This window comes from Paramisgurnus dabryanus, chromosome 17, assembly GCF_030506205.2.
Source record: "Paramisgurnus dabryanus chromosome 17, PD_genome_1.1, whole genome shotgun sequence".
Taxonomy (NCBI): Eukaryota; Metazoa; Chordata; class Actinopteri; order Cypriniformes; family Cobitidae; genus Paramisgurnus; species Paramisgurnus dabryanus.
Genome location: NC_133353.1, coordinates 23,645,008 through 23,670,328, shown reverse-complemented (window position 1 = coordinate 23,670,328; position 25,321 = coordinate 23,645,008). Strand labels below are relative to the sequence as shown.

At 35.8% G+C, this 25,321-nt stretch overlaps 3 protein-coding genes and 1 long non-coding RNA gene across 5 annotated transcripts in view; 1 reads left to right on the top strand and 3 right to left on the bottom strand.

Annotated features, from left to right (window-relative positions):
* Positions 1 to 460: 460 nt before the first annotated feature.
* Positions 461 to 2,154, top strand: LOC135778363 (uncharacterized). Its single transcript, XR_010544544.2, has 5 exons — positions 461 to 677; positions 1,267 to 1,326; positions 1,417 to 1,507; positions 1,606 to 1,684; positions 1,861 to 2,154. It is a non-coding gene; the product is annotated as an uncharacterized lncRNA (long non-coding RNA).
* A 2,228-nt stretch (positions 2,155 to 4,382) lies between these two features.
* LOC135778132 (uncharacterized) lies at positions 4,383 to 11,766 on the bottom strand. Its single transcript, XM_065288576.2, has 9 exons — positions 11,369 to 11,766; positions 8,702 to 8,869; positions 8,075 to 8,213; positions 7,901 to 7,989; positions 6,987 to 7,050; positions 6,807 to 6,895; positions 6,163 to 6,275; positions 5,616 to 5,772; positions 4,383 to 5,204 (listed from the first exon to the last, which is right to left on the bottom strand). Exons 1-9 carry the CDS (start codon positions 11,415 to 11,417, stop codon positions 5,047 to 5,049), a joined length of 1,026 nt encoding a protein of 341 aa, XP_065144648.1. The 5' UTR covers positions 11,418 to 11,766; the 3' UTR covers positions 4,383 to 5,046.
* Positions 11,767 to 12,179: 413 nt separating this feature from the next.
* On the bottom strand, positions 12,180 to 18,491 carry nt5c1ab (5'-nucleotidase, cytosolic IAb). The gene is made up of 7 exons (XM_065288578.2): positions 18,181 to 18,491; positions 17,913 to 18,047; positions 15,844 to 16,011; positions 15,417 to 15,546; positions 13,736 to 13,858; positions 13,468 to 13,652; positions 12,180 to 13,368 (listed from the first exon to the last, which is right to left on the bottom strand). The coding sequence occupies exons 2-7, from the start codon at positions 17,997 to 17,999 to the stop codon at positions 12,994 to 12,996; spliced, it is 1,068 nt and encodes a 355-aa protein (XP_065144650.1). The 5' UTR covers positions 18,000 to 18,047; positions 18,181 to 18,491; the 3' UTR covers positions 12,180 to 12,993.
* Positions 18,492 to 20,313: 1,822 nt separating this feature from the next.
* Positions 20,314 to 25,321, bottom strand: part of zfyve28 (zinc finger, FYVE domain containing 28) — a 32,108-nt gene continuing 27,100 nt past the window's right edge. Inside the window, exon 13 of one of the 2 annotated variants that reach the window (XM_065288581.2) lies at positions 20,314 to 25,233. In XM_065288581.2, coding sequence (XP_065144653.1) covers positions 25,102 to 25,233 — 132 coding nt within the window. In that variant the 3' untranslated portion in view covers positions 20,314 to 25,101. The remainder of the gene's footprint in view (positions 25,234 to 25,321) is intronic. The other variant, XM_065288580.2, reaches the window with a different exon arrangement.

The following is a 25,321-nucleotide window of genomic DNA, read 5'->3' as shown; positions in this document are numbered from 1 at the left end:
ATACATGCATTTTTACTTTAACATGAACTAATGCTGGGTTAAGGCATATACTAATCATAAACTATTGAAGAGTCATCATTAACTACAACATGACGTGTTTTTCATTGTTAGTTAATGCATTCATTTACAATAAATTAATTAGGCTACATGTCTTAACTCAGTATTAGTTTATATTTACTTATATTTAAGTAAAAATTCATTTAGGTATACGTTAAATGTTTCCAATGATTAGTATGGCAGTTAATCCACTAAACCCAGACATTATTCCTGAGGCATGTTTATACAGAGTTTTGTATTTCATCAAGAAAGTGCTGATTCACAAAGATTTTACATTTAAGAAAATCTAAGCATCATTCAAAATAACTGTTAACATGTTTTTCAACTAAACATGCTTTGTCAACGTAATAAACTTTATAAAAACATTTATTTTTATTTTTTTATTAATTATCAAGTATAAAGAACAATGCATAGTGTGAAAACGCGGATTATAAAAAAAGTATATTAAGTGCGAGCAGAGGATCAAGCAGAAACAACGCCAAAGGACTACATTTCCCAGGATGCACCTCCACCCTTCAGGTGCGACCGCTTTACCTATGGGCTTGACGGGAAGATTCAAAATCGCGAACCGTTACTGCATGGATTACTCTCGGTCTCTTTGTTTGCTCATCGACATTACGGTAAGTTTGATTTAATTCATTTGCCTGCATCACGCTGATCGGTTGCCTATTTGTTCATATTATGTTATTTACTATGATTCGTTTTTGTCTTTATACTAGAACTGTTTGAATTTAAAGCACAAACAGTAAAACTTTAAGGGTATACGTGGTACACAGCGGTAAACATGAGGTTAAAAATACGCGAAGTAACATTCAAACCGGGCTGTTAGAAGAATCAATTCGATGTTTAAATTTTTAAAAACAAAACTTTAAAGAAGCCAAGATGAGACGTTATTTGCTTAAAACAAACAAAGCAACAGTAACTTGTGTGTTTGAAATGTTAGCAGCTAGCAAGTGTCTCTCTGCTATTTTAAATTATACAGACGATCTTTTGTTGTTAAAAGCTCATTGCTTTAGTTCTGGTAGATGCTGCTTATTTTTCAAGACTGTTTTAATAGCTTTATATTGATTTAGAACAAAGCCAGCTTCACTTTGAGAGAACCTAGATGCTTATTGTAAAGAAGCTTGGAGTCATAATATATTTAAACGTTATATGTTTGCTGTTCTTCATCTTTGTAAATATGAAGTCTATTCATGTTTGTGTTTACAGAGGTCATGTACACTGTGGTCAACTTTGTGGATGCTGAATAGGTTTCTGGGTAAAGATGATGTATGTTTATTCATTCAATTTTTTAAAATCAAACATGTTAGATAGTAAACAGATGTATGTGATTTTGATTTTTAATTCTGTGCTTGCCAGAGAAATATAATGAAGTAACAGTGGAAGCTAAAACATCAGACTGATCTAGACACTGAAGAAATTGATGTCACTGCAATCTGGCCAAAATGATGTAAGTTTAATAATGAAATTATTAAATTAAAGAGGTTAAATAGTTAATAGATGTGTTATGATGTATGTGATTCTATTTTTTTATTCTGTGTTTGATAGACAACAATATTGAACTAGCCTACTGTAATGAGCTGCAGAACAACACAGAGACTCCCAGTACATCAACACAGAAAATGAAGTAAGAAGATGTATATTAAGAAGTTCTTTGATCATATGTTGTTGTATCTTTGTACAGTTTAATGTAAACTTTCTAAAATGTACAACTTTAATTATGTCATTTGATTTGTCGTGTGTATCTGTATATGTGTACTAGTATTATGCCAAATACTTATATGTACTTTTATATTTCCAAAGGGCTCCAAAGAGATGTCTGTCCAGATGAGGGTGCATCAACTTTACCTTTGCTGACAACAGTTAACTTAACTCAAACCATTTAAGGAAATCGGTTGCCTTAAACCATTAAGTTTTAAAAAAAACATACATTTGAGTACTGTGAACTTAAGTCTTGTGCAATTATGCACTTATATTTAGGTAGTGTGAACTTAAATATAAGTGCATAACTGCATGTGACTCTCAATTTTTTTAAGTTCACAGTACTCAAATCTATGTGTTTTAAAACTTGAATGGTTTAATGCAACCGGTTTTCTTAAAGGAACAGTATGTAAGAAATTTATATCAATTAATCATTAAATGGCCCTGAAATGTCACTAGACATTAAGAAATAATTTTCATTTCAAATACTTATATCACTCACAACAGCGGTCTGGCCAAGATATTGTCATTTAAAAAGTGGAGTTGCAGCCCTCAACTGATGTTTATGTTGTCGTTTGGTATATTGGCCACCAGCTGTGGGATTGCAGTACCAGTTTTAGCCACACGTTTTGTGATTGCAATACCAGTTTTGGCCACAATCCTACATACTGTTCCTTTAAATGTGAGAAATGACAGTGTTACAGTGAGAAATGTTTGATTAATTCCAAGACAGAGCTCTGCTATTGAATCTACACTGCAAAAAATCACTTTCTAACTTAGGATTTTTATCTTGTTTTCAGTAGAAAAACTAAAAATTCTTAAATCAAGATGTATTTTCTTGATGAGCAAAATTACCTTAGAAAATATGTGTAGTTTTTAGACAAAAATATACAATTTAAGTAAATTTGTGCCTAAACAAGCAAAAATATCTTAACAGTGGAGTGAGAAAATTGTGCTTAAATTAAGTTTTTATGAAAAAAGAAAATGTAAGATTTTTTTCTCACACCATTGGCAGATATTTTTGCTTGTTTTAAGCACAAATTCACTTAAAGTGTGTGTGTGTTTATTTATTTTGTCTAAAACTAGATTTATTTTCTTAGGTCATTTTGTTCATCAAGAAAAAGTAATTAAAATAAATTAATTTAAATAATATTTCTACTAAAAACAAGACAATACTACTATGTAAGAGTCATTTTTTGCAGTGTAGGACTGATTTCTTAAAGCAAGATCAATATAGTTGTTGTTCATTTTGTTTAGATATTTACTACATTACAGTGGCAGCTGGTGACTTGTTTTTTGTGAGCACTTGATGCGAAGTTTGTCACAACATGTATACAGCCCGTCATTTGTGTGGTTCCCAATTTCAAAATATGTGTTCTGCGTGTCGAGTGCGTGTATGTGCATCACGTGTTTTGACTAAACACGTGATGCACATGGTTTACATGAAGCAACAAAAACATTTTAAAAACACAAGCAACACACATGACACTCCGAACACTTATTTTGAATTTGCAACCGCCACTGCTACATTACATTGTACTGCTTTGAATGTAGTTTTCATTGTTGCTTTTATTTTGTTTTATTTTACTCTAATATTGCTTTCTCTGTCTGTATATTTATAAGTTTAAATAGTATTGTTTATGTATGCAACTTCTAATATTTATGTGTAATATTATTTTGTGATTGTGACAATTGTGGATTGTTCAGTTTTTTATTAAATAAACATTTCAAACTCAATTCAAGGTTTTTTTTTTAAGGGTTTTGGGCATGTATAGTAGGATATAGTGGGAGGGGGGATCGTAGTCTATCTGCATAGCAGGCAAATAACCAATCAAGTCACTAAACTGTGAGGGCTTGGGTTGGGCTAAATACAAAGTGTAACCAATCAAATCATCTCAACTGGAAAGTTTCAAAGTTGTGTCCCAATAGTTGTCAGAGTTTTGGGAGGGGGTTTTAAAAGCAACCAATCAGTGTTGGGATTAAACACCAAATGGGACACTAGAATTGTGCAAAGGTGTGAAATCCCAGTACCTCTGAAGGTGTGAAAATGTCCCCTGACAAAATCTTCAATGGGATTATTTGCCATGGCAACAAATGGCTGCATATACCACAGGAATATCCCATCAGCAAGATACATCCGAATTGGTATCATTACGGGAGTTTCCTAACTTGGTGGAATTAGAAGTTTACCCTCAGTGGAACTAGTAGATACTTCCGAAAATCAGTGGTGTTTACAGGAGTTTCCTAGTACGGATACACCTCTTTTCATGCAGTGGTTGTTGTGCACATACATAAGTTTGTACAAATAGGATGTGCTGATTCACTCTAAATTCTGCTGGGTTATTTTTAACCCAATGCTGGGTAAATATTGGAGAGAACGCATGTTGGTTTATAAATAAACCTTTGCTGGGTGGTTTCAGTGCAATGTTGGTTTGTTAATTTTTTTAAACTATAATAAACTTGCTCTACAGCTACAACTGTGTATGAGACAAATAAACCCCTTCAATTGAATTCTTTAATCCTTCTTGTTAAGGTTGTAAAGACTTACTTAAAATGCAGATGATGGTATATGCAGATGGTTTTTAGGGTTTTTTAAGCATAGGAAATTCAGTCAAACACACACATTTACATCACAAGTAGTGCAAAGCTTTTATTCCAGTATACGTCCTGGAAATTGTCAAAATGTGTTTCATTTTAAAAATGGCACATTACATGAAATATACAACAATGCAAATGTATATAATATAAAGTACCTTGACAATTCCAAGTAGTAAAAGGTAGTGGTACCAAAATAACATAAATGGTATGTGAACAAAATAAGCAAAATCCAGCACCAGCCCAAAACCTTTCAGTGCCATGACTTAATATCTGGTGCAATTTAAACAAAACATACAAAAAATACTGATTAGCATTTTCTACTCTTCAAGCTTAACAAAAAAGATGTCAAAATATCTTCACAATCAAATTCAGTAACATGGTCAGTAGTAAACAAGTTTAAAAATGGGAATGCAGAAAAGTGCCATAACATGAAACATGTTGTCTTCTTCATTCATTAAATACTAATAGTATCTTACCAATATATAAAGCTTGGATCGTTTCAATAAAATGTCTTTCTAAATAGAAAAATTCTGACAACATTTTTTACATCTGTAAATAGTTCAAAACGTATTTTTCAGCTTTTGTATCAATGCTCATGATTTTCAAATATCAACCTGAAAGCATATAATCCTGAGCTGATATAGCTCCTTTGGTTTTAGGGAAATTGGGTTTCGAAAGTAATTGGTAACATCACCAGCCGGCATATACAGGCTCTGCATCACATGGGATTCCATAAAAGCGTCCAGGCGGTCTGTCTTTGTGCAAGAGAGACGTTCGAGCGAGGGAGAGCTCACTGTCATTGTCTTTTTTCCTCCGCAGAACCAAAACAATAATAAAGAGAAGACCCACTGTGGAGAAAAGACAAATTTAAAGAGGCTGTCATTTGAACCTTCACTTACTTACTTATTTAAACAGATTATTGTATAGAAAAATGGATAATGATTTGGGTATAAGGCTATACCGTACGTATAGCATCAATATTTTCTGCTATGTAAATTATTGTTAATAACATCAATTATTTTTTGTATTGATTCATACTGCAGTAAAGTCGATAATCCTAAGGTTTATAGACTATCAAAGATGATATGTTGTATAAACAAAATTAAACTCGACTTATTTTAGTGGTAAGAGGGACAGAGTTTAAGAAAAGGTCAATTCTAAATAATCTCAGTCTTTTACCTGTGAAATGGACATTTTTCATAGTTCACCATGGGTACAAAAGTTTAACTGAAGGGGTAATTTGTTGAAAACATTCATACCTCCTCCTCCAATAACAAGCAGTGCTATGGTAACAGGAGCGAGTTCACATGTCTCGCCCGCCTTTCTGAAGAAGGTCTCCATGCAGTAACCCGGGGCTGTGCTGCCCTCAGGGCAGAAAGCATCATTAGGACACTGGATTGGATTTACATCAGGACTCTGGGATACACAGATAAAGCCACATTTATATCAATATTGCACTTAATGTCTATTTACTGTGTGAAAGGGAGTAGATGTACCCAAAATGTAATGTGTGTGTACTTGTACAGCTATCTTTGTGAGAACCAATTTTTGTATGTCCATCAGAGTGAGGACAAAAAATTAAAGTGAGGACATTTTGTCCGGTCCTCACTTCTGGATCCCCTTTAAAGTTCTGTTGGAGGGTAAAGACTTGGGTTTAGGGGTAAGGTTTGAATTAGGTTCTGGTTGGGGTTAGGTACTTTAGGGGGTAGGGACTGGATTATGTCTATAAGTGTCCTCATAAGTATAGCTGTACTGTACAAACGTGTGTGTGTTGTTTGTGTTTGTTGAGAGGAAGTGGTCACTCACAGGACAGTAGTGGTTTTCAGGGCAAAGGTTACAGTTCTCCTGACCCCAGCGAATCTGATAAAAACCACTGCTGCAAATCTGACACACTGTTTGATGGGACGGCTTGTGCATTCCTGTTAACAAACATCAACATAAAAACATAATTCGGGTTTCATTACCAGACTGTGGAAATTTTAATTAACTTATTTAACAAAGACCTTCATTTATATACTGAACTATGACAAAAGTTGTATCACACTCCTCTGATTGGTTTACAGTACATCATGTATTTGTAAATTTTTTAGCATTAACCATCTTTTAAAACACCTTGCATGGGTGGGATTATGGGATGATCCTTCAAAAATGTTCTGGAACGCCATCCATATAAAGCACATTTACATCTGCATATCCTGATTATCCCAAGTAATGCCTAAATCTAGAAGATCTGGACCTAGATCAATATCTTTTGTTGTTTCTGCAATAATAATCATGTCAAAGATTGGAGCTGTTCATAAGAATGGTGTACAATGTTACACCTATGATGAGTAATCCAAACATCTGCGAAAAACCTACGCGTACTGTTTTCATGTGTAAACAGGTCCTAGGATCTTATGAAATTATACTCAGGTGCTTTAATCTGATTGGCTAGACTAAGAAGAAGATACCTGGGCGACAGGGCGTACATGCTTTGGAAGCAATCTGTAAAGCTTCTGAACCTGCAGGACAGGTCTGGCACCGGGTACAATTTGAGGAACTACAGTATCAGAGAAGCAGAAGAGGCATGGTATGACAAATGTACATCATTACTGTGCATAAGACTAAACTGTATTTAAAAAGGAACTTACTTGCAGTACGTGCCTTGGGGACATGGATTACAAGAAGTTGAATTTTGCAAAGATGTGTAGAAACCTGAAGCATTAATGAAAAAAACCAACCACATATTATGTCATGTTATGTCACATGACACGTAGCCATTGTTGTGTATGTGATTTGTACAAATTCTGGCAATGCATCTACTTATATTGCTATGTTTTGTTTTAAATGTGATCAAATCTGTGAAAACCCAGCTAAAGTCCTTTTTTGTGATTTACTGTTTTCTACATAAAATCTGTAAAAATATAACCTTGACATTTTATGAATATCTGACTTTTTCATGTTTAAGTGCTATAATTGGGTCCCCAGTGTTTCTATCAACCTAGAAAATGTGAAAACTATCAACCCAGTAACTTAGTTTTGGTAAACCATTCTCTGCAAGCATGTGAAAAAATAGGTCATTGAAATGTGGCTCCCCTTGTGATGTCAGAAGGGGATAATACCCCCCTTAATCTGCACTATCCAACCACGCCACTGTTATTTAGTGCAATGATCAGCTCATTTGCACTTAAAAGGACACACCCAATAACGGCACATTGTTGCTTACACCTACAAAGTGTCAATTTTAACATGTTATAATACATTATCTATATGGTATTTTAAGCTAAAACTTCACAGACGTACTCTTGGGATACCAAAGATTAATTTTACATTGTTAAAAAGTCTTGTGAAATGTCCCCTTTAATGTCGAGTGGGTAAGGCCATGTTAAAGATTAAAATCAATGTGAAATCAATTAATTAAATCAAACTTTTATGCTCCTAATCTCAAAATTAGATTGAGACTTTATGAATTTCACAGAAAGATTAACAAATTAATAAAAAATAATAAACTACATTTTGTAATTTGAAGAATGCAAGCAGTTTTCAGAGGACCCCGAATAATTACCTGGTGTGCAGGCAATGCATGAGACAGAGCCTGTGGTATTACTATAGGAACCAGGAGGACATGCTTGACACACAGCACTTCCAGACAAACTGAAGAAAAAATACCATAAGACACTTTTGTAAAATTGTGTATGCTTCAAATAAACAATAACAAAGCAATAATTTCTCCACTCACTTGCTGTAAGAGCCTGGTAAACACGCTAGACACCCCTGCCATCCCGCCATAGGCTGATAAAAGCCCGGTGAGCAAAGAAGACAGGCTGTAGGAAACACACACAGCCCTACATCTGGACAACATGAACACAGCAGAGTTTCTGAAAAGACACAATGAATGACAAAATGAATTTACTTTCTTCAAGACGCCATGATATCAAAATAAAAACTTTGTGGATTTCAGTCTGTGTTCAAGGCCATGTGTTTGAGGTCACTTACTAGCAGATATACTCATTTAAAATATACAGTCTTCTGTAAAAGTAAACAAATATACAATGGCAATGTCATAGCTATGATTTCCAGGCAACGCATGTACTTACATGATGTACAGCTTAAATGTACTGTACAGCAAGTCACTTTGTGCTAAATGCATTATGTAAACATAGGCTACTGAGATTTCTGTTAAATCAGATGCTCTCTAAAATGAGATCGACTTTCTCCCTTATACAAACTGAATGAGCAACAGATTTTGGTGGTTCGGTGAAATTGTGGCAACTTGCAAAAACTGCGGGAACTTGCAAAAACTGCGGGAACTTGCAAAAACTGTTTGCAGCTTTTCAAGCTCTTCCACAACTGAAGAAACACACACCATTATCGTAGTAAGAGCCAGGAGTGCAGGGCGTGCAGGTAGAGGCGTTTATCCCTGAGCAGCTGGGTTCTGTAGTGCCGGGCATGCTGGGAGTAAAAGTGGTCATGTTCGCACTGACTGCGGTGATCGTCACAGCAGGGCTGAGGGTTGTCTGACTCATCACCACTCCTACATGTTGATTGAAGACAAAAATTGTTTGTAATAAAAACAGTGATATGACAGATGATTAAAGGCATGATCAAGTGCTCTTAAAGGAATAGTCAACCCAAATAAAAGATATTTGTCAGAAATGAAAAGATATTTGTATTTGACTTGTCAGACATTTTAGTTGTGTTAGGAAAAATACGGTGGATGTTGTGTCCAGCTCAAAAATGAACAAAAACACTGTATGTTGACCCAATCACAACAAGACACAATGTGAGATCAATGAATTACATTAATAATTAATAATTTCAGGAAATTATTTCTTACATTACTTAAACACATTTATCATATAAAATATATGACTTTTAAAAGCTCATGACATTTTCTTGTATTTTTATAAAGCATAAAAGGACACTCCACTAAAAAAAAAAAATGCTAATTTTCCAGCTCCCCTAGAGTTAAATATTTGAGTCTTACGATTTTGGAATCCATTCAGCCGATCTACGGGTCTCACGCAGTGACCAAAAATAGTCCCCTGCTATTGAAATATACAAATCATTGCGCATCCTGCAGCCATGTTACGGCAGCAAAGTCCTTGATTAATAGGAATTTGCTGCCGTAAGCTGCAAAAAAATGGCGGGAACTTGCAAAAATAGTGGGAACTTGCAAAAACATCGCAGGAATTTGCAAATAAATAAATTAAATAAAAACCCAACTTGAAAAAAAAAAAAAAAATTGTGGCAACTTGCAAAAACTGCGGGAACTTGCCAAAACTGCGGGAACTTGCAAAAACTGTTTGCAGCTTTTGCAGCTTTTCAATGATGTTCCGGGGACATGGCGGCGCTTGTGTGAAGTAAATGCAACATTTTTCAACTTTCTGATAAGATATATGTGATTTTTGCTATGAAAATGCGGGGATTATGAAATCATGCAAGCCTAGTGCATATTTGCATATTTTGTGCACGGACAACTGCATTTATGCTGTGAAAGTGCGGCCTATTTGAAAAAACAGCTCCTGCAAAAATATGCGGACTTTGAATGATTATGCGTTGAATCATGCGATCGCATAATTGCGTTTTTCTGGAAGGACTGATGTATTATTCAAAATACAGTGGTTTGGCAAGTTATAAAGGTTAGTTAATGGGATTTTTCGGTGAACCCTTTAACATAATATTCCTCTAAAACACTTTATGGGGACATATCATGAAAATCAGACTTAGGTACTTAGGTCCCCAGAGCTTCTATCAACCTAGAAAATGTGATAAAGAACAACCCAGTAACTTTGTTTTTTTTTTGTAAACCTTTCTCTGCAAGCATGTAAAAAAAAGGTCACTGAAATTTGGCTCCCCTTGTGATGTCAAAATTATTATAATAATACCGCTCCTTAATCCACACTATCCAACCACGGCACTGCACACACAATTGAGTTTGTGGCGGTCAGTGTTTGCATTTACATTTTTCTCACACCTACAAAATGGCAATTTTAACATGCTATAATAAATTATCTGTGACGTATTTTAAGCTAAAACTTCACATACGCAGTCTGGGGACACCAAAGACTCATTTTACATCTTATAAAAACTCTTATAATATGTCTCCTTTAACATATTTGACTTAGCCTATGTGTACACATCTTGGCTGACCGTAAACATGTTACAGTATAATGGACAGTGTTTGTTCATGTTCTGCTCACTATGGTTAGTACTGTTTCCAATTTTTAACATGGTTGGATTATGTCTATTGTAAGAGTGTCACATGATTGACACAGACATTCCTGAGACTGTGTGTGTTTGTTATTGTCTGTTGGTCTGCACTGTAAATTCCACAGTGTGGTTATTAAGCATCAGCAGGGGAAAAACAGAGCTTTTACTGTGACATAATCACATTAGCACAGAATCACACACTGAAAAAAACACAAATATTCTCAGGTCATATGATCCAATTTCACCCCAGAAGTACTAAGAACCAGTAAGGAAAGTACAAACTATGACTGTTTGCTCTCTTTCTTGCTTTTACTATTTTGATCCACAATTTCTCATGTCTATTATTGACTAAATAAAGGAAGTTTTAATTAACATCCTTTAATGAATAACAAAAATTTGTAGTTGACACAACATGAACAACTGAGCATACATGAGAACAAATTAAAAAATTATTTCTTATAGTCATGAAATTGAATTGTATGTTTGTATACTGATTTGTTGATAAAGTAGTTATCACACAGGTCAAACAAGATGCCAAACTGACTATGAACTATTTAAAATATTTATAAAGCTATTCAAACACTCAAAAGTTTATAGATGGAAAGCTCATAACACATTTCTTGTAATCGAGATATGTAATATGTGACTAAGGTATTAGTAAAAAGTAAGACTTAATTGACATTTCAAGATGTATTTCTTTATATAGATATATAGACAGACAGATAGACGAAGCTGAACTGGTTAATGTTTTTATGTTATATGGTAACAGTATGTTACGTAGAGCGACATTTGTTTCTGATGCTGTTATTTGGCAACTCACCTAGAACACAAGCGGTCGCGAAAACAGACAAAACTCCCAAATGCTTCATGATCCAGAGATTTACTCCAGGCTTCGCCACATCTGTTTATCGATCTGAATTCATCACGTTAGTTTTGTTTAAAGAATACATAAATACTGAACTGCCTCTGAGTTCTTCTTTTTAACTGCCTCAGTACTTTTTCTATCTATGCCTCATCAAAGTCATATGACAGATCAATCACGTGATCAGTCGCGTTCCTAAACACAAACAAACTACTACTTTCCTTTCTTTTAACATCTACAAATTCTCTAAAACATAAACGAATTACGATGCAAAACATATTATGGTTGTATATAAGCTAAATGACAAATTAAATAGTGATTTTATGCGAACCGTCTGGGAGACGACTCGAGAAGATCTCATCCAAGTCCCGCCCTAAGAGCCAGCTGGACAAATGAAAACCCGTGCAAAAATGTTACTATGGTGACCATAGTTTCCGCCAAAATAGACATAAAAGACATAAAAAATAAAATAAAAAAATAAATGAAATTCGATTTCGATTCCAAAACATTCATGATACATTTTAAGATTATATTATTAAAGTGGTTATATTTGCAACAACAACTAGTACAATTATAGACGATGATTAAGTATTTTTTATTGTTTTAAGTAAAATGACTTACAAGTTAAAAATCTAAATATGTGTTATCCAAATAAAGTTAAGTATTTATAAGCATTTACTGTATATTTAATAATTTCTTAAAACGTTTTACAAAAATGAGACAGCGTTTGGTTGACCTTAGGATATCCTGAAAGGGTAAAAAACATGCTCCAAGACTTTAGTAATTTTTCATCTTTTTATTTTAGACAATAAATAGTTTCTCTTTTCACTGTTCTTAACAGCGGTGTGGTGGAAAAATGCAAAGCATGCCCTGAGTGCAACACTGTTTCAATCCACGCTGGACACAGTGAAACAATTACATACAGTAGCAATTAAACAAACTTTCACATAACACAAACATTACAATACAACATACATACAATATACAGTACATAGATACATGCAGACAATCCCTTTTAAATCATATACACGTTGAAGAGCACTTTATGCAATAATATTTCGTGTAAAACAGCCCTTTTATATTGAACTATCAGAACTGGTATGGCTAAAACATTATAGCTAATAGTGACATGTTAGTTGAAATCCTCGAATACTTAAAATATAAATAAAGCTTTTTCTATGACGAAAAACAGCATTTCTTTCTAAAATTAAAATAGATAATAGCTGTTATGAAAACATATAGGGGTGATTTCCCATACAGAGATTAAGCCAGGACTAGGCCTTAGTTTAATAAGGAAATATAACTAGTTTTAACAAACATGCCTTACTAAAAATATTACTTGTGCATTTTGAGGCAAAACAAAGGGCACTGATGTATTTTAAATATGTCAGCATTTTCAGTGTTTCTTTGGCCGCTTAAAATGCATGTTTGAGTTGCCTTCATTTAAAAACACCTTGTACTTGTATGTATCTTATCATATATTAGTGCCCTTGTTTTGTCTGAAGATGCACACCAGTTTTTTTGTAAGATTTGTGTGTAAAAACTACTTAAATGTCCTAATATAACCAAGAATGGATGAGTATTCACTCTGGGTGCTTGAAAGACACATTCTTTTTAACATCCTTCCCTGAGGGAAACCTCTGGGCAATTCCATAGGGAACATGAGCTGCCACAGTTCCAAGTTCTGCTGCTCCTTCCACATGAAACATCTGATCATCAAAGAAGATATGAGGCTTAATCTTTTCTAGCATGGGGCCTTTGGGGGCCCCCGCAAGAAAAAGGGCCTCATCTATCTCCAGACCCCAGGAACGTAATGTCTTTAGGGCCCGGGTGCCTGAACTGGCTGCACTTCTAGCAGTGACCAAGTAGGTACGAATTGGACAGTCCATTCGCTGACCTTTGGCATAAAATTTCTGTTGCAGTTTCCCTAGGGCTTCCAAAAATCCCTTCAGTGGCCCCTAATAAAAAAAGAGATTCATTTTTGGATCATCAAACAAAATAAAAAACCACGAGAAGCCACACACTGTAACACTGTTATAAAATTACTTTGAACACACATGATCAAGGGGTTTATTTTCATGGGCCTTTTCGTGCTCAAAGAACTTATCCAATCCATGAGCTTTGTAGATTCTCTCCGATTCATCTGAGAAGAGAACAGCATCTCCATCAAAGGCCACTCGCAGCTGAGTCTCTGGAACTTCTGTTATTTTTCCTGGTGAGAACACTGTTGCTGCTGCAATTCCTATCAACGTGAACCAATTTCACATTATAGCAATATTTACAAATCTACAGTTACCGTTCATTATATCCCAAAACTGTTCTCACCTTGTTCAATGGCTTCTCTTACTTTCATAGAATCTGCAGAGAGGTAAAGGTTGGTATGGTAGGCTTTCAGATAGCCAATAGGACTTTTGCCACCAGTCATGCAGAAGCGCTCTATAAACAGCTCTGGACATCAGAAACAACATATTTTACATGTAAACTATCAGCAAACTTACTTGCACATCACATACAATAAAAAAGCGCTTTGAAGCTAAATCTCGTTAATTTGTGAAAATGTAAAGAAGGCATAGTATAAAGCAGAACTGGAGTTTGGCTAACCAAGAAATACTTCATTCCTTCATTTTCATAAAAAATGCTGATATTTACTCACCCCCATGTCATCCAAGATGTTTATGTCTTTCTTTGTTGATGATCGTTGATGATCATTTGGCTAGATAAGACCCTTATGCCTCGGTTGGAATTGTTTAGAGCCCTTTGAAGCAGCATTGAAACTGCAATTGTAAACTGCATTAAAACTGTGAACTGTTGAGGTCCAATAAAGTCTATTGTGACCAAGAAAAACCCATGTGAATTAAACACCCTGCACAAATGAGATAAAATCGTGGCTCTCCACTAACTTCCTCCTTCTAAATTCCTATAAAATGGAAATCATAGTCTTTGCCCCCCCCCCAAACGCCAAAGCCCACTTCCAACCTGACCTCCAGTCATTTTATCCTACTACAGCTTCCCAAGTGAAAAATCTTTGGGTAATATTCAAAACCAATTTTACCCTCAATAAACAAATGAGTTCAGTTGTTAGTTCCAGGTTTTTTTAACCTTAGCTCGCTATCTAAAATGAAACCTTTTCTGTCTGAGCACTCCTTGGAGACTGCTATTTATGCCTTTATTACATCACGGCTGGATTACTGCAACTCTCCTTATTACGGCATCACAAGGGCTCAAATCTCCCGACTTCAAGTAGTCCAAAATGCTGCTGCTAAATTCTTAAAGGGCTTTAAAAACTTGGATCATCTCACACCCCTTCTAAGATCATTAAATTGGCTGCCTGTAGAGTTCCGTGTTGAGTTTAAAATCCTGCTACTTGTATACAAATCCTTAAATAACCTTATACTTGTCAAACCAATTCCATCAGTACATCCCAAATTGGAGCCTTCCATCTAAGCATAAATTTCCCCTTCAAATTCCCCAAACCCAACTAAAGACAAGAGGAAATCGATTCTTAGCTATAGCTCGTCCCCCCCTTGGTTATAAATTACCCCGTCATTAGCATGGCCCCTACCATATCAGAATTTTAAAAACATTTTCCTTCGCTTTTAATTGAACTATGATGTGTTTTAAGTTTTACTACTTTATGTTTACTTACTGTATGTTTTACCCTGTACATCCCTTTGGTAGATTCCTACCTTCTTTAAAATAAACTTTGTGTGTATTTTATTAAGAAAAATCCTGGAATGTTTTCCTTATAAACTTAATTTCTTCTCGACTGAACAAAGAAGGACATAAACATCTTGGATGACATGGGGTGAGTAAATTATCAGAATTTTTTTTATGAAAGTGTAATATTCCTTCAATTCTCAAAACTGGAGTTAAGAAACAGTGTAAAATGTAGATAGTTATTTTTTAAACCTATCATGTTAAAGATCACATAGTATTAGCAGATCTCTACTGACATATGACACCAGGTGACTACTTCAATGGGATGCTTTTGAATTTTTTGACTCACGGTGGTGGTTAATTGAGTTGATGAGTCTAAGTCCCACATTAGCATGATTGCTGGTCATCAGAACCACGTCAAAGAGCTCTTCACTGTCTGGATACAATTCCCTCAGCTTAGCATTCACTGCTTCCACTGCCTACAGAGGATAAAGCAAACAATTTTGCCTCCTCTCTACTTTTGCATGAACTCATATTCCTTGAATTGTTTTAAAAAATAAGGTATAAAATTGCACTTTAAAGGAGGAAGCCACACCCCCATGTGAAAATGTCCAGGCTACAGCTATACCCTTATCACAACAGCTTTTTCTGGTCCCCATCCCTTTTTTGTAGTATGGAAACAGTAGCTTAAAATACTGCTTAGATGCAATAAAACAGATGAATAGAGATCACTTATCATCGGACAGCCAGTATATGCTGGAACAGGGTGGATTTACCTTAATGAAGGAAAAAGCAGGTCCAGGAGTAAAAGGCTCAGTCTCATGTTGAAACTGGTAACTCAGATATGCCTCCATTCCCTGCTGTTCATAGATCTCCTGCTCCAGATCCATATTGAAGAGGGCACGAGAGGACACGGCAATAGTCATGGCATTCTGAGGCTTTGGCTGTATAAACACAATGTAACATATACAAAATTATAGTGGAGCTCAAGAAAGTGTAGGCTATTGGACGAGCAGGTAAGTAAATGAAGCTACAATCCGTAACTTTTGACTCTATATCTCTATCTCTGTTTGAAACATACAATTGCAGGTTACGTTATGTGGTTGAAGGCCGATTCTCAATCCGAAGGCTGCAGCCTCCAGAGGTCACATACATCATCAAGACTGGTTTATTTAAGTTAACTGAGTGCAACATTCGCAAGTCATAGGCATATTACAACAATTTAAGATTAACTAAGAATAATAGTCAACTTTGTGATCGCTAATCGTCTTGATGACGTATGTAGCCTACAAAAGTGACCGGATTAAGGCCCTGTCCCAAATGGAACACTCTGGACTGGTGGACTTCATCACACTTTGTTGACATCATGTAGAGCAGACCTTAGCGACCCTTGATGCGAGTTCACGAGGACGCACAAGAGTCGTATTTTGGGACAGACCTAAGCATCACACTGGAAATAAGAAGATAAGTGGTGAACTCCTCCCATCCGTCGTCTAATTGCTCTATCGCAAGGATTTCTGGGTTGGTAAAGTGAGTGGAGTCTGCAGCAGTGCGGGCTTCACCAAAAACCACATTAAGTGTGCATAGAGGGGACTGAAAGTCGAAATGAAGTGCGCCATTTTGGGACAGGACCTGAGAAACGGACGAAGTCATAGGCCCTGTCCCAAATGGCACACTCCGGACTTGTGGACTTCCTCACACTTTCATGGCATCATGTACTGTAGTGCAGACCTTAGGGACTCTTGGCTCGAGTTCACAAGGGCGCACCACAGTCGAATTTTGGGAAAGACTCGAGCATCATGCCGGAAATAGGAAAAGTTGCCCATCTGTGTGAACAACTCCCATTCATCGTCTGATTGCTCTTTAGCAAGGACTTCTGGGTTGGTAAAGTGTGTGGAGCCTGCAGCAGTGTGGGCTTTGTCAAAGACCGCATCAAGGGTGCAAAGGGGGTACGGATGTGCACACTTCGGAGCGTAAAATGGGACACTCTCGTAGACTTGCAAGCTCAGGCAATTTAAGGCCAAAAAATAGATGCATGAAGTGCACATGAAGTGCGCCATTTAGGAAAGGGCCAGAGATGGTTAAAGTCAAATGACATCACAATGACACCTGACACTTTGACCCGACAACTCAAATGATAAAACATCAAGCTTAGCTTTGAACAGTGATTTTTTTTACAGTGATCTGTAAAATCAGTGAACTACTTGCTCAATAACTACTTGCTTATTTTAACCAAAGAGTTACACAGTTTAAAAAAATGTCAGTGACGAATTTTAATATTTTGATATAACAAATAACACAAGAATATTAATATAAAAATAACAAGTGTATAACAAGTATTTTACTTCAACATATATAGGCCTAACAGCCTAAATAAAAAAAATAGAAATGTACCGTACATATATTTAAATTAATCAAAAGAAAAATAAATATCCAGTACAATAAGACGAAGCAAAAACTTACAATAAATCGCCCTCATACTAAAATTGGTTAAAATCACTTTGTTATATTATTGAAGCAACTGGTCTCGCGCGTCTCCATTCACAAACATGGTTCATACCAAACGCTGCGTTGCAATTTTATCTCGGATCATCTTCTTCTTATTTTTGCCGTTGCTCTGTTGCATGCACGTTTTATTACTGTACACAGTCACTTGATAAAGGCATCACTGCACCAAATGTCGAGCGCGTCTGTTAAATGTCCAGTTGCAGGTGGCGCTTATATTTATAGAGCTTTTATCACATGCATACGCTTCTGGTATCTCAGTACATCCACTTATGTTGAAGATCACAACTATTTTGTACTTAATAATGGCATATTATATGAAACTTTAAAAGAAACTCACCGGTTTAGGTTTCTTGCTGGGGCTTGACTGATTGGTTTCATTGCGTTCCCAAAAACTGTGCATCTCTTTTACACGTGTTTTATCCATGATAAGCAGTGCTGGCTCAAGGTCAGAAGAATGTCTGCTCTGAATGACCTACACAGAAACACGCACACAGGATGATGTCTGGATATTTAGTCCCTGAAGCAAAACTGAATCCTGCAATCCAATGAGCGGGAACTGATATATATACAGCATAATTGAAGGAGACAGCGGCTTTGATAATTACCTGTTCGCACACACCTTTACATCTTTATTTTTTCACTTCCAGGCTTCAAAGACTGAGATCTCCCATTAGCATCCATCGGCTATGATTGCTGTGGTGCATCGTGCTAGTCAGTGTACAAATGGAATCGATTTATTTTTTGATTGGGTATCTCCGTGATGTAGATATCAGCAATGTTCCCATGACAACTGCTGGTGTTAATCTGTACTGTCATCCTAACTAAACCCTAGATAATTCTTAAAGACAGATCTCGGGATTGAGAAAATAAATCGTTGAAATATAGCCAGCGCAGACAGCACATCACGTGACTGGTACTAATGCACCAAATAAGTAATAAAAAAAAAGATATCAACCAGACTTCAAGAGGTTATCCAAATCGTTAATACAATACCTTCTGGCATAATAATGCTTATGAGATACTCATATTCTTAAAGTTAAATCAGTTCTTCTCAATTTATTTATTGGAGATCATATCTTTCATTCATGTCATTTTTCCAAAATAATTTGTATAAAAGTTCAGGACTGCTTGATAGAAAAAGATGTGGTTGTTAATGGTTTCGTTTTCAATTTACAACATATTTTATTTGGAATAGCCAAGACTGGTGTGTTCATTTTATTACAACTGCTTAATATTATTGTAATATTGGCAAATAATTCATTCATGTCGATTGTTTAATCCCTTCCACTAAAAAAAACAGAAAAAAAATGACAACGTGTTTTTCCACAGCTTTTAAAATGAGAGGTGGGAATGCAATAAAGCTGCTTGATCTTTATGATTTATTGTGATATTGTCTTTAACCCCCCCCCCCTTTCTTTTTACACTGTATTTAAGTTCAAGTTGTGATTTGTATTTATTTATTCTCTTTTTGGTTTCAAAATAACTGTAGTTCTAAACGTAGGTTCGGGAGGAGCCTAAACATTCAGACCTGTCAATCATAATCATCATGGGCGTATATAAGGCAGCCTTCAGGCCTCCCCGTCCAGCTGCAATTTTTTCCGACGTCCCTCCTCATCCCCATCTCCTCCTTCACTCTCTCTTTCTTCCTCTTTGCAGTTGTGTTGCAGGGGGTTGAACTTGGGGCTCAATCCCCAGCCTAAAGTGCGCTCTCTCTAAAGGTTCAGAGCTCCGTTCAAGGACTGCAAGCCAAGTTAGTATCCCATTAATCATTAAGACCTGAATGTGCAGGCGAACTAGTGAATTTTATTTATAAATATGCTTGTTTTGGTTACACTGTGTTGAGCCTTTCATTTCAATCTCGTCATGTAGAATGAATACATTTGCCTTTGTTGTATCTAAAATTCGTATTCAATAAAAAACATCAAGAGGTTATAATGCATTTATTGTACATAAAAAAATCATTGTATGCATTTAAATCTCAGGTAGTTAAAACCTTTATTTCCTTACATTGTTCTCCCGCAAGACTTTTTACAACAATACTTGAGAGAAAATGAATAGTTTTCTTCATATTAAAACAAATTTAAACAATGCATGGATTTGACGATCATTCAAGGATATTGATCATGAAAGCAATTTCATGGTTGAGATGGCTATGCACAGTGTTTAAAAGATGAAATTTCTCTTTAAAATGCAGGTTTCTGGCAAAGAATGTTTAGCAATTTCATTAAAGTATCAGGATATAATGCACAGATAAATGCATTAAAGATTTTGTTAAGGATTTCCCAGTATCATCTATATCATTTATCCATATTGGAGTCACAGGTGGTGCTGGAGCATATAGCTATCTCTGGTCGAGACAGGGAAACACCCTGGACAGGTGGTACTTATAGTCACTTTAGCTAATTAGAGTCAATTATTTCTGTATGTAGTTTCCAAGACTCCGACTATAAAATGAAAAATACTTTTTATCTTTGCTGGTTACACAAAAGGTCTAAAAACACCTTAAAAGTTTAATGTGTGGTCCCTAAAAACTTATGCGAAAAAAAATGAACGCTTTCTTTTTCTCTCAACAGGTATGGTTTCGGAATAGTGAAAACTTGTATCTTGTTATAATCAGCACCTTTTGTCCTATTGCTTCCCTGTGACATCACTTTTATTGTTTTCCTAATCTTTGTAAGTTGCTTAGCAGGTCTCCAGACTAACTTTTTTCACTAGGAGCACAGTGGCCCCCAACTGAAAATTTTAGGGGCGCAACCAGAAAATTTAGGGGCACATAACGTAAACCAACATGCTAACCAAATATTCACATTTCTACTAAGTAATACACTGTATAACTAATAAATACTTTGATGATAGATGCAGAAAGTACAATGTGCCGTTTCAAATTCAGTGTCACATCACAAAAATGAAGTTCAAAATTACTGGTCGCACATGTGCGACTGGATGTAAAATTCAGTGGCACACACTCAAATTTTGGTGGCAAAATGCCACCATTTAGTGGCAGTCCAGAGCCCTGCTTAGGATAAAAGCGTCTGCTAAATGTAAATGTTATGCAGGGAGTTTCCCGGACAGGGTTATACTAATCCAAAACTACGCCTTAAGACATTTAAGTCGTTTTTACAAACATACCTTACAAAAATAATACTGATAATATGCATCTTGAGACAAAACAATGATAAATGTTAAGATATGTCAGTAAAAGATTTTCTTAAATTAAGCGAGCTCAAACATACATTTTAGTCTGGGACTAGCCCTGTATAGGAAACCGCTCAAAATCCACTGCCCCATTCTTAGATTTATTGTGTTGTTCACACAATGAAAATCAAAAAGGAAATTACAAGTCAGCTCCAGTTATGTAAAGAAAAAGGTCATTTATTACTTTCATTGCATGACATAAATACTTGGTAGACTTTGAAAAGTATTTTTTACATCTTAGACTGAACCGGCCATTATAAAATAAAAACAAGCTTTGAATAAATAGTGTAAATTCTCTCATTGTGATTTTTCTCTTTATACAGAAAAAGTAATATTATACATATATAATTTTATCATTTTTGCTCTGTAAAATAAAACATCTGTATAATTTTAAAGACTCATCTTTTTTTAATTAATACAAAAAAGGCAAAAAGCAAAGAGAGACATTAATGAAGACTGGAAGAGGATTAAATTAGAAAGTAAGCTCTTATCATGTGACAGGCTGGAAGTCTTCAGACACTGAACCTGCCATCAGAGGAAGCCATGAACTTTTGACTGAATCCTTGTTTCACACAATCTCATTTCAAATCAAAATACATTCCAAGAGTAGCTGTAAAAATCAGTTCCTCAGTATCATGCCAATGTACAAGCATGTCTGAGGAATACTGATATCATCAAAACAGAAAACACAAAACAACAAACAAACAAACAAACAAACAATATATATCTCTAAACAACTGAAGTATGCACTGTATTGTTTAGTAGTAGTGTGTGACTGCCAACTGAACCAGTGTCAGATCTAACCATCGATTTCAAAATTGAAGGTACAATAAGCTATTCAGCTAACCAAGTTAATATATGCAGTAAAAAGGCAAAGCTTTTGACAAGTACTTTTAAATTTTTCTTGTCAAGTTATCTTAAAGGTTAAGGACGCCTTATAGCTGTTAAGGGTCACAACATCTGGAGACAATCTGCTAGGCTCACTTATAATGGAGTTGACCTATTGTTAAGAAAAAGTGATGCTAGATTATATCAAAGTGATACACCTAAACAACATAATTTTAGCCATGAACAGCAATTCCAAGGGGATTATATAGAAAAATAAAAGAAATATGAGAATTTAGTGAGGACTTGAATTTGTTTCCTGATGCAATGCTTAAACCGATTTGCTTAAACGCACCTTCTTGAAAATGCAGCAGTATTATATGGGGACAGCAAGAAATATTAACATTACCAAAGTAATAAAAGAGGTAAAGTATTAACTAGTATTAGGTTCCAGCAGAATCAAGCTGCCTTAACCATAATGTAACTCGTGTACAATATTGCTAGTACAGAACTGGTCGTACTAAACCCCATAAGTGTACACAAACATTTGATCTACACCCCTTTTCACACCGGCTATATGTGGACTGGAACAGTGGGTATCTCAGAATGCCAGCATTCCCAAAATAGGAACACTATGGAACAGCAATGTGACGCTGCCTGTGAAAACCAGGCTCAAATTATGACAAACAAGCATAACATTTCGATTTTAGCCATTAATTTCACATGATCTTGCTCAGTCAACATTAAAGACTGACACAAAATAATATTCTTGATCAGAAAGAAGCTTTTTTGAATTTTTTGATATCATAATGTATAATTTTATTAGTAGTGTAGTGTAGACCAGATCTGACACTTTTGTAACCAGTGTTTAATACTATTTAGATGTGTTTAATAATAATTCTCAGAATTTAAAGGTCACCTTAATCTCAATTTTTCAAGATGTAACATTACTCTCATGTGTTCAGAATGTGCTTATGAAGGTTTAGTCCAAATATCCTATATATCATTCATTATACCATGTTGAAAACAAAGGCCCATTTTTGGGTGTGCATGAAAAAGTGCTGTTTTTGTGTGGGTCTCTTTAAATGCAAATTAGCTGCTGCTTGCCTTCCCGTTTTACTGTTATCTATAACAAAAACATAGACCATCACCTTAACTTCAAAGAGCATAATGAACGTGTGGTAATAAAGATGATGTATGGAAGAATTAAAATGGAAATTATGATCGAACTGTGGACTTTGGCTGGCTGTGGGCGGGGCCTGCGCAAAGTGATGTCAGATTGCTTAAAAAATGCCAACAGCTTGTTTTACGGAGATGAAAAAAGAGTGGGCAGATTTTAATCATTACATAGTGGTTGTGTACACACACAATTATGTTCAAACAACAACAAATATAAAAAGTAAATTTGTCATGTTAGGTGGCCTTTGTGTTATGACTAGATTATTTCACATTACAGTCATGTGGGAAACTACACCATTCGTAAGCTAAAGTGAATTTCAAATGTGCCTACTATTAGCTAGTCTCTGTATGAGGCTGTTTACACTTGGCATTAACATGCGTTTTCGTCGATCGGATCACAAGTGGACGACGTTAATGCCAGGTGTAAACGGTGTTCAAAACGTTTTGAGCTCGTCCACTTTCGACCACTTTCAACCACATCCAGAGGTAGTCGAAACCACTTTCGATCGGATCGCTTTGGAGTTGCGGAACGCATATGTGGTTGAATGCGTTCGAACCGCCACACGCGACCGCCTTCTCTCCGCCCATTTATCTAATCTGAGGTATTAAACACAAGTTTTACGTCTTTTTTTGACTTCTGGCGTAAGCATACGGTGAACAGCGCTATTTTTAGCCTTTCATTGATACAACTAAAGCGGCTGATCTCCGTAGTTTCGTTTTGAAAGCGTGTGAAAGTTGCGCGATCCTATTTCATCAATTGCGCTGAAAATTCAGAGAAAGCTCCAACATATAAACGTACAAAACACTATGCAGCATGTATACTTGCTAAACAAGCAGTGGACTCCGACATAATATTAGTTTGCGTCCATATAAACTCATAATTACTCCCGCTCGGGTTTGAATGACAGCAGAGAGACTCGCCCACCGTCTCACAGACCACCCCCTCACAGTATTCAGGACAGATGCGGTCGAAAGTGGACAAAAGAGACGGATTTAAATACCAGGTGTAAACGTAATGTGTCTCTCTCGTCCACTTGTGATCCGATCGATGAAAACGCATGTTAATGCCAAGTGTAAACAGCCTCTTTTTCTTTGCATTTCAAAAAGCAACAGCTTAATATTAGTTTAGCTTGTCTGCAAAAAAATGTGCTTTATGATTACTATGAATTATGAGTTTTAATATAAGCTTATATAAGCTAAACTGTAGGCAAAGAATGAGGTGTCAACAGCACTACACAAACCTAAAGCACAATTCTCTTATCAGATTATCCGTTCAAACAGCTTTATATCTTACTATAATTACAGACAAAAAGTAGTGGTTGGTCAATTTTTTTTATATTGAATGGAATAAAGTCAAGTGCGTGGAGACGAAAAAAGTTAGTGTTTAAAACAGTACGGAATGATTGATGATAAGTTTACACATTGTATAAAGACAGAACTGTATATATGTAAGGGCGAAGGAGTTGGGAAGTCATCATAAGGGATGAGGTAGGGGGTTTATAGTGTTTGTTTGTACCAGAGTAAAAGCAAAAGGCTCCCACACTGCTGTAAAAGGCAATTACAGTTCAGTATAAGTAAAAAAAAATTATAAACAAAATGTTAAAACGTTGCACATTCATATTGGCATAAGGAAAAGAATCTTCTATCAGAAGATACATCAAATCCATTTCATACTTTCAACATATATACACACACATATATTTTTTGGCCATTCAACTAAATCCAAAGTCTCACATCTGTTTTACAGAAAGCAGCATTATTTCCTAAATAAAACATCTTTATGAGGAAAAAAAGAGCTGTGCTATATTTTGCCCCACAGGCGTTAGTGTTGGTGCAGTTAGTCTTTATATTAATGTCTTTTTTATATGTCACAGTTTAGATTTTTTTCTCATATTTAATCATGTGCTCACAGTTTACATTCAACCCGGAAATCTGAGCCTGACAAAAAGACGTAGTCCTGTTAACAAGCTGCACTTTCATTACAGTTGCACTTCTGTTTAACAGAAAAGCCTGTTTGTTCCATGCTCCATTAAAGCAAATTTAATTTAAGCTATTATTCAAAAGCAAAGCCCTAAATAAATACTTTGGCTCCCAAAGCGATGGGGTAACTTCCTTTATGTGCTTCCATTTTGACCGCAACGGAGTCCATCTTGCTTTGTTCGAGGCTCTTTTTATCTTTGTAGTGATAGCATTTAGTGTTAATATTTACACTTTTTGGATGATGATGATGATATTAAAAAGATACTCAGGTTTGTTCATGGGCACTGAAGAATCAAACCTCAGTGAAACTTCTAGTGTGCTTATGCGTATGCAGGTGTATACGGTGGTCAGATACCAGTCCTGTCACTGTAGAAAGGCGTTACGTGGAATATGTAGCAGTGAGTACAAACTCTCACCGGCTTCATTTGACCGTATCTAGGCAACGGGGCTGAGTGCGATGAGCATCGGGAACAGAAGATCTGAAATGAAACGTGCTCTGTCAATCATCTTGTTACATTTTGAATTGGAATTATCATCTGAAATGTGTTATACGCCATCCAGTGAACC

Bases quoted from the DNA above. Each gene is read 5' to 3' on its own strand.
- LOC135778132 (XM_065288576.2), bottom strand. From the start codon at position 11,417: ATGAAGCATTTGGGAGTTTTGTCTGTTTTCGCGACCGCTTGTGTTCTA. The intron at 8,870-11,368 runs GTGAGTTGCCAA...ATCAACATGTAG, and splicing joins CGCGACCGCTTGTGTTCTAG to GAGTGGTGATGAGTCAGACA. The intron at 7,051-7,900 runs GTAATTATTCGG...TTAATGCTTCAG, and splicing joins ATGCATTGCCTGCACACCAG to GTTTCTACACATCTTTGCAA.
- nt5c1ab (XM_065288578.2), bottom strand. From the start codon at position 17,999: ATGGATAAAACACGTGTAAAAGAGATGCACAGTTTTTGGGAACGCAAT. The intron at 16,012-17,912 runs GTGAGTTTCTTT...GTGTTTATACAG, and splicing joins CCAGCAAGAAACCTAAACCG to CCAAAGCCTCAGAATGCCAT. The intron at 15,547-15,843 runs GTAAATCCACCC...TATCCTCTGTAG, and splicing joins CTGCTTTTTCCTTCATTAAG to GCAGTGGAAGCAGTGAATGC.